Raw genomic sequence first — 9,470 nt, 5'->3', positions numbered from 1 at the left:
TCATTTGAAAACGAAAAACTAGAGAAAGATGACTTGGTAACTCGTCCAACACACAGTATGAAAAGAATTCAGCTGAAGAAAATTTCGCGAACATTTTCCCTTTGAGAGTTAATTTTTGGCCAATTTTTACCTTTATTCCAGTCCAGTATCAGCACATCTAAAAAGTGTCACAAAATAACTTCAAGGATAATTTTAGTCAATAAAACCTCTGGTACTCTGGGACTCTGCAGTGATCCGACGCTTGACTTCAGCCTCAGCTAAATCATTAAAAGACATAAAAAACTTCTCTCACTTTTGGCAATTTCTTCCCTACACTAGGGCCTTAGAACTTTGCCAACGTCCAACCACGAATATAACATAGAAATCATGCATTTAAAGAATTGATCATCACCTTCTGGATAAGCATAGATGTTGTATTTGTTGTACGTTTTTACATATAGTACACAATATATATTTATTGTATTCTTAACTGACATTTGTTGAGTCTGAACTTATTAAGATTTTTTTATAATTTACATTCATTTGTGTATATTTATATATTAATAATCTTATCAGGCTTATTAATGAGGTATAGTATGTACGAATCAACTATGGTAAAAAATAACGAAACGTTCTTTTTCCTCTTCAAAAAACTACAGAGGCCAAATTGAATAAAATTATTGAAATCGATAAATCTCTGCTCAACCCCAAAAACCCTAAGAGTGACCAGCATCTAATTTCTCCTTACAGTAAAACTGTTGAACCATTCATTAATATCATGGGAATTAAGGAAATGATCGGCAACCTAAGAAGCTTCAATTGTAAACGAATTAACTTGGTCAGTGCCAAAGGAAAGTATAGAAAAGGGTATTGAGAAAATAGATATTCATATTAAGGTGTAAAGAGCTTAGAGCCTAGTTTTTCTCCTAAACTGCACCGACAAAACAAAGCTCCATATTGCGTGGTCACTATACCATAGAGGTTTCAGTTCTAGGAGTAGGCAAACTACTTAGTAGAAAGTCAAGACGACAGTGGTCTGAGAAAAAAATAACTTTAAAAAAAAGGAGCCCAGCTCTTGGAAGTTTTCATAAAAGCCATGCGTAAAGGTCACCCATCAACAAAAGTTGGTCAGTTGCGGCGCTTAGTCCCTGCTAGAGCACAGCCGTGAATAATTTATAATGTTTGGTGTACGTTTCTTTTAATTTTTTTGTCCTTTCATGTAACGCATTGAAGAGGTAACGATAACTTCAGATTTTCCTTTCCTGGTTTACCCATCGATCGAGAAACACTTAGGGGAATCGTTAGGAACATAATTAAGAAGACTAGATTGTTTTCAGAGAAACAAACTACCGACTGTACACTGCCGTGAAATTTACAAGAATCTGTCACGCAGCCTTGAATTTCACTTATAATCAAACCAAGTCATTTTCTGCGGCCTCCCTCTCCCTTTCCTCGTTAACTGCATTAACCAGTTGTTGATCCACTTTAAGACGCCAACGCAGATGCGATGGCAATGCTCTTTTACCCAAGTGGTTGCCTAAATCGGCCACCTCTCTCTCAAACTCTGCCAGTAACAGTGAAGGGTCATTCATTTGGGAGGGTTTAGTAACTAGACCGACGTAAATCTGTCCGCTATGATTTGTAATAGAGACTGAAAAACCATTCTGGGTCTTTCTAGGAGTCCAGCACGCCATCATCTTTGTCATTTTGCCATTCAAATAGACTGGCATGTTAGGTCCAGGAATTCGGGTTACAGTACACGAAACCTTGTTTATCAGGTAATTAATGAGCCTCCTCACGACAGACAAGGGAAACAGAAGAAGACACAGCTTGATGAAGCCATACATGATAGTGCTTTCAAGAGTAAAAGAAAACTTGTCTACTCTGCGTCTGGTTTCCCAAAGCCGAGGCACAGCACCTTCGAAGAAGAAAACATAGCTAATTAATCTATAGCCATTAATAAATAATAATAAAGATACTAAAGATAAATAATAAATAATAATAATAATAAATAATATCTATATGACATCTCAATAAAGATGTCATGAGTATCAATTTTTTTTTGTGATCCCCCAACACAAAAAGCACTTTCTATAATGAAATTCAGCAAGTCATCTTCAAGACAAGACAAAAGCACAACATAGTATTATGTCTCATAAAAATTGTAACATTGAGTAACTCACAAATGTTAAGACCACTTTTGTAGCAGTAGTTACATTGCTACAAGTGCACCCACTGTCAAATTAATAAATCACAGTTATTAGGCTATTATGGAAGGGAACTCCAATCACACCCAACCTCGACCCTCATTTTGAGAGAAAGCTCTCAATATTTTAGTGAGTTCACCTTGGTTAAAATATAAATAAAACCCATTGTGAACACTATTTGTTCTAGAGAACAAAGCATTGGGACTGTACCTTCTGTGCCGACTGGTAGTTTGATAAAAGCCATGGAAAATTTGTTGTCTAGCTCAAGTCTGGAATGCTGAGGTCTTACATCAGTTCTTATACAGACTCGAACATCATCAGGGTATTGAACTCTTGATTTCTGGAGTAAGGAACGAATAGCACCAGCCACACATGAAAGCAGAATAATGTCAACTGAAATAAAAAATTCCAAGAAATTATTTTACATCTTGCTTATTCAATATTAGATATTAAAATGAACAAATAAAACAAGTTTAATCAATCAATCTATCAATTAAAAAAATAACACCAAAGTGAAACTTTTTAATTCTTGATCATAACTAAAAAATCAATTAAATAAATAAATATCAAAATGTACATTTAACGTTTCTGCTGAAAGAACCTTGTCAGATGAGCTGACCAATAACCTAAATAATAAATCTCCAGCAATGACCAGCTACAAATAAAAACACTGACTTGCAAGCAAACCCCTGCTTCAATGGATGAAAAGCTCCCAATTTCTTGGGCAGATGTTGAGTAAAAGTTCACTACTGAGAAGCTATCCGTAATAGGGGACATCGTTTTAGAGCTTTGTGGATGTCTTATCCTGAGAGGTTCAACTATATCAAACTTTGTGAACTTCAAATCCAATATATAGATTGGGAACCCAAGGATGGACATTGGGAAGTGTGATTGGGGAGGAGGATGTCTCACAAGAACATACAGTCATAATAAAAGGCCAAGCACTTTCCCTTACTGAACCCTTTCTCAAATACATCTATAATGCATTTTAATGTATTGCAAGCAGTCAAGGATCCAAACCACTTTTACATAAGGGATAAAGTTTCTAAAGAAAATGTGGTGCTAACTCCATTGAGGGTAAATTTAAAAGATAATGTGATTTGATAAATTAATTGACCACCACAAAGAGTTTCTAAACCTGAGGTTTCAAGTGTTAGCCACTTTCCTCTTACTTAACTCTAACCCAAACATCAGCTTTAGAAACTCTTTAGGGTGGCCAATTTTCAATATCAACTCAGTTGATAAAACCAAATTACTTAATATGAAGGCAGAGCAGATTTGAAGGTGGCTACCTCAGTAAAGTACCCACCAGAGAATAATATAAAAAAAATTCCCTCTTGTTATCCCATCATTTCCATCAAAAATAAACTGGCTTCAAACAGAGTTTTGTTGTTAAACTTCCATTGATGATCTTCAAACATATGTCTCCTTTATAACAATTGTTTAACTGATCATTTTATTACTGATCAAAATCTTGCATTTGCTGACATGCAAGCCTGCTTCTTGAGTTTCACTCAAAAAGTCCACTGAAAGGACATATGGTTACTGGTTACTGAATTTTTAGTCAGTATGTTCTTGGAATCTCAAAATCTTTTTTTTTTTTTTTGCTGAATTGAATGTATGCTGAATATATGATAAGACAATATCAGTCATTTTTATCAAAACTTGTTCATAAAGTCGAAATTCAACTGAAAGAACTATAGAAAAACTTAAGGTGTTTTAGGTCTCAACTTACAACAGAATACCCACCAGAGTTCCCACGGGTACCAGGTCTTACTGAAAGCACTGCTTAATGGACAGAATAAGAAAGTGAATCCCATAGGATTGCTGGGCTGCTGGCAAAAAAATTTGCCTTGGTCCCTCTTAAAGACTTCAGGATGCAAAATACAAGTTGCATATGTGTTTTACTAACCACAGTAATGAACAAGCACTTTTTAAAAATACACATATGTCCATATAGATTAAGGCAATGCTTCCAAAATTCACTCAACATTTGCCAGAACCAATATTGTTTAATGTTGAGACCACTTCAACAGAACTTCTCTTATAATTTTCTTTAAAAATAGAGTGAAAAAAAAAGAAGCTAATTGGAGTTATGTTAGCAAATGGAGAACATTTCTACAAGTTCATATATTTATAAAACACTGCTCAAGCATTTTGCGCATCAAATGTTGCTCTAACATCTGATTTTAATGGTCGTTATAACTTGTAATCCCAATTATGCTGTAACTATCACTTTCTCTAATGTTGTGTTTTGTTTTTTTTTGTTATTATTGGAAAAAAATTGTTCTGATTTCAGCGAAATATTTGACAACAATTACTTTAAAAAATATAACCTCTTGGAGATTTCCCAGTTCTCCTACTAATTCATATCACATAATATTACCTTCTGTACGAGTAACATCTTTGATCCGCTTGACAGATTTAAAATCTATCGGTCCAGACCAATAAACTTGGAAGGTATCATCTGCACTATTCTGTTGCATTCCCTCATGATCAGTCCCACATAAATCTTCCTGCTTTGTCATGAGTAGTCTCTTGAGAATTACAAGTGGTCCAGTGAAGCTAGCAAAGAAACAAGAGGCTAAACGTCCGAGGAAGAAGCAGTGCCTCTTGAGAAAGACAGTCTTGTAATCAAGCGAGTCTAGTACAATTCTAACAAAGGGGAATATATCCGCAATGCTTTCATGCATTTGAAACAGCACCCCAGTATCTTCGCTCCCATTAAATTTCGGAAACAAGACCACTCTCCATAATTCTTCTCCACCACTGAAGTTGGATATTTCCTTAATTTCTTTCAAATCTCCAGGATCTGACGACGAATTTCCTTTAAATTCAAAAACACAATTGTTTACGTCTAAATTGTCTATTTCTTCCCATCCATATCCACTCAAGATCGGCACGGGAGATTGTTTTAGTTTTAGTAATCGTAAATTTCCTAGAAGCATTTCTTGATGCACAAGTTTACTTTTGACAAAGCTTTCAAGCTCATCGATGGTTATTCTTCCTTCAAAAAGAAAGAAAACATTAGATATCGGAGCTGTATTTACACAACTTGCTTGAAGCCAAACAGCTTCGGAAGCCGACATTTTGCTCAGCTTTCCATCGCGATAATGCCGAATACTGAAATAAAGAATGAGTTTCCTCGCGAAAAAACATACTGGAACCACGAGAATCACAAAACTGAGAAGTAATGCGAATAGAATGAGGTTTATGATAAAGACCAATAACGACAGAATAAATCTGCCTGAGAAACCGGATTCTGTTGGATGAGTCAGTCGTGGGTTTTTTCTGTTTGCTCTGCCTTGAGTCGGTGTTTGTTCTTGGGGGAATGTCTGGTTCAGACGCTGATTGTTTCTTGGAGATGCCCAGCATCTATCTGTTGTAGAGCACATAATCTCTATTCCCTGGACACGTAAATTCCTCTTGCAGAATGTCTATTTCGCACGCGAACAAGACAAGCTGTCGTCAGCCCTGTCTCGTAACATGCCATATTTCCTCTGCTTAATTTCGTGCCAAATACGTCTTAGGCCAGAATTATACGATGGAAAAACCTATTATGATAACTGCACAATATCTGTTTCATCTTTTCCTCGAGGTTGTAGCCACCAAACCGATGTTGCCGATACAAACATGGGTCAGTTTCGCGAAATATATTACGTTCTGTTTCTCTGGAAACGTCGCCATGTTTGTTTACGTTTGAGACATTTGCAACGAAAGTACTGATTGGTTTATAAAATATAAAAGGAAATATTATAGGCTGGTGATCTTTATCAAGCAGCCGGCGCGAAAAAAAACAGTCAAGAAAAGTCAGGTAATGGAAATTTTGAGAATACATTTGAATTTAATCAAAGTGAAGGGTGACAATTTGATGTAACACAACGGATTTCAAAATTTTAACTCAGCCTGCTTTTCACACCTGCTCATGATTTGCTATGACTTTTCGTGCGGGGAAGGAGAAGTGTGTACGTAAATAAGTTTCATTAAAAAAAGATAAGTAAAAAAAAACTAAAACTACCGCAGGGGTCCCTGTTCTCCTGTAAAACGTTTGAGATAAAAATTCAAAGCACTATACGAACGAGTTTAATGCGAAAATACAATTTGGCACCCCGCAGAAAACAAAACGCGAATTTCTTAATTTTGACACTTAGCATAATAATTGGGGAGGTTTGTCGCCGTCTGCGATATTTAAATGAAGTGACAGATGCTAAATTCGGTCTACTTTCTTCACATTGCGTTTACTGATCACTTCTGTTTTTGAAAGTAAATCTATTGCGTGGGTAAAGTCATGGTGTCATCCTTCACTTTCAATGTCTGTAGATAAAAATGGGTTGTTATATGTCATATTTTCCCCAGAAATACAAATATTATCTTTGAAAGACCTGCATTATTGATTAGTTATATCCCGTCAAAAAACCCGCTTTTCAGGAGAGTTCGATCGCAATCGTAAGAGATAAATGGTTTATGGCTAGGGTCTTTGTGCTTCATTTCAGGCTTTGAGGGGAGGTGTTTTCCTCGCCAAAAATATCGTTTTTTTTTGTTTTTTTTTTGTTTTTTTTTTATAATTTTAACTTTGGATATTTGAACTGTTCAAGTTTAGCTCAGAGATATGTCAATGCTGATAATCCAGCTTGAGAGATATTATAATTACAACTTTCCATTCGGTACACGAAAGCCTGAAAAATTGCAGCTGTTGACATTCGTGCTGAGGTTAGTGCCGAAAATGATTTTTACCGGTGTGGAAAGTAAAAACGAGGTCTACCTGAGAAATATCACGGAAAGAAAGAGAGTGACAGGCTTAATCCAAACTCGAGTCGCACATAACGTGAATGAATTTCATTTTCTATACGGTTTCAAAAGTTTGTTTTGTTTTTTCGTTTTGTTTGTTATTTTTGCTTTGCTTTTGTTTGTTTTGTTTTGTTTTTTTGCTGTTTACTTTTTTTAACATAAAAACATATAACCCACCCCCTTGCTAATGCACTGAGAGGGCACGTTGCCGAAGAGATGAAAATATCACCCCTTAAGATGTTTTCCTTCTCGACAAATGCACCAAAGAAATCTGAATTCACTAATTGTATTGTGTTCTTAATGACCATTACTCTGAAAATGCGAGAAAAATCTTAATAACAATGAAGACACTCTATGGAATACATTACTATTCACTTTTACTTATATTTTACTCTTTAATGAGTTTTTTCCTTTGCATTTAAGTCCAAAAATACTTATCTTTAGCCTATATACTCTTGATAAAATTTATCGTCCAATGAAAGCCTCAAGTCACATTAAATTTGGGGTTAGGGTTTGGGGTTTGAGCATACGCTAATGGTGAGGAGATTATTCTTTATAGATGAAAAGTGCTGAATGTCGCTCAGAAATCCCATAACAATATTTTCTTGGAATACCTAAACCATTAACCGTTTCATTCAATGTTGAACCAACAAAAAGCAGTGCATGTCTTTATTCATCAAGATCGACAATTCTATTTCGCTCGCATTTGGGATCTTGTCCTGTTTACTAAAAGTGCTGCAGAATTGCCATTCTTTGTGAACCTCTTCGTTCATTACAGAAAAAATAATCTTGATCTTTGGTTCTCTTCTTCCAAAATGCGATGCAAGGAGGATTCCGTGCTGTTTTCGTCCACATCAAAACACATAATCGAGCTTAATTACAGGAAGCAGCATGGCTTAGCCAAAAAAAAATAGCTTGGTAAAATTGTCAATACTCGCCCAAGATGGACAGACATTTCTTTAGCCTCCTAATCTCGCGGTTTATCCATTATCCAGCCACGGTTGGAGCCGTTAGGTTTTCATATTTTGGATTGAAACTTTTTTCATTCTTACTTTGTTTCTCTTAAAGGTTTCACTAATGTTTACATGTGTGTACCAATCTCTCTTGGAACCAAATCTCCATTTTTTTTAAGTGCTATTCTGCGCCGTTGGTTGAATTCTCAGTTTCCATACTAACTGGCCATGCAGCTTCCGTGTACTTGCCCCTGGCTCATCAGCACAAGGTATGAAGTATAAGTGCTATACAGATTTTTTCCCTTTTGTTGTTCTTTTCTTTCCCATTTGCTTTTGGCCTTTCTGAGTGGTGATGGGGCTGTGTGCTGGTTGCAATGGCCTGGTTTTAGAGCTGGATGGTGGGGAGATGAATCCTACTAAAGAAGGACGATAGTGAATGAATAAAAAAATTATAATACTTGACTATTCTGTGCAGGTAATCAACTGCATATATAAGTATGGGGTGTTTTTTTTACTCACTGCGAAGGACCATCTCAGTTTTAATAAAGCGCTAAAAAATGCTTACAAAAAAATCAGATGCTATGTCATTCAGAGCACTATGGCCACTGACTTACGTCCTCATTTCCGACATGGGACAACTACAAAAAAAAAACAACAGCAAAAAAGCATATCCTATGGCAACAGTTTCGTTCAGATGCATTTTATAGTCATTTATTTCAACTATCGCACTTCTTAAGTAAAATAATTCATATATTCAGAGTTCTAGCAGTGTAATTTAAAAACATAGATCATTTCTGACAGCCATAGTAGTGTAAATGAAAGGCAATCAAGAAGCAAAAGAGAGATGTCCTCGTTAAAGATGTTCAAAAATGAAATTGCTGACCAAATTTTTTTTAAACACTATTGATCTGCAAACATGGGAAAGAACCTTTTTCAACTTTCTGACGCTATTTGGTTAAAGAGAAATTGTAACAAAAGAAAACCAATAACCTAAATAAACACGAGATTAAAAATGGAAAATTTTGTTCGACGAAGGAAAGAAATAAAATCTACGAAGGGTATTTTCTCAGTTGGCGATAGCTTTGATGACTAAAACGATTGTTTCTAAATAAGATGCATACCCTTCTCTCTTATAAATAAGATGTGTATGCATAGTGCACGATTTCTGTTGCATGCGATTTAGAGCCATACTATCTGTTGTATGGTGAGTATTTAAATGAAAACGATAAAAACCATAAACCAACAACTCAGGAAAAGAAATGTGATTGAATTTTTTTTGTCATCACTTGCACTCTTCTTACTTCTAGAAAAAGGTAGCATTACCGCGAGTAAAGCATCGTGATGATGAAAGAGACACTGCAGACTGGATCGGTGTCACGCGGGAAGGTGGAAGGTCAAAAAGAGATAAAAGGGCATCAACGAAAAGATCTAAGCTGCTAGTATCGGGAATATTTTTCTCGCAAAATGCATAAAACATGAAAAGTAAACATTCGTCCCAGTCACCTATCCTATCAGCAGGTTTGAATGTCCGTTGTCTGTAGGC

The 9,470-nt window shown here is 35.8% G+C and overlaps 1 protein-coding gene across 1 annotated transcript; it reads right to left on the bottom strand.

Annotated features, from left to right (window-relative positions):
- Positions 1 to 107: 107 nt before the first annotated feature.
- LOC131796855 (uncharacterized) lies at positions 108 to 5,878 on the bottom strand. Its single transcript, XM_059114463.2, has 3 exons — positions 4,573 to 5,878; positions 2,397 to 2,579; positions 108 to 1,897 (listed from the first exon to the last, which is right to left on the bottom strand). Exons 1-3 carry the CDS (start codon positions 5,579 to 5,581, stop codon positions 1,392 to 1,394), a joined length of 1,698 nt encoding a protein of 565 aa, XP_058970446.2. The 5' UTR covers positions 5,582 to 5,878; the 3' UTR covers positions 108 to 1,391.
- Positions 5,879 to 9,470: the final 3,592 nt, after the last annotated feature.

This window comes from Pocillopora verrucosa, chromosome 1, assembly GCF_036669915.1.
Source record: "Pocillopora verrucosa isolate sample1 chromosome 1, ASM3666991v2, whole genome shotgun sequence".
Taxonomy (NCBI): Eukaryota; Metazoa; Cnidaria; class Anthozoa; order Scleractinia; family Pocilloporidae; genus Pocillopora; species Pocillopora verrucosa.
Note: the sequence above shows the minus strand (reverse complement) of the source record. Positions and strands in the feature narration are given on the sequence as shown.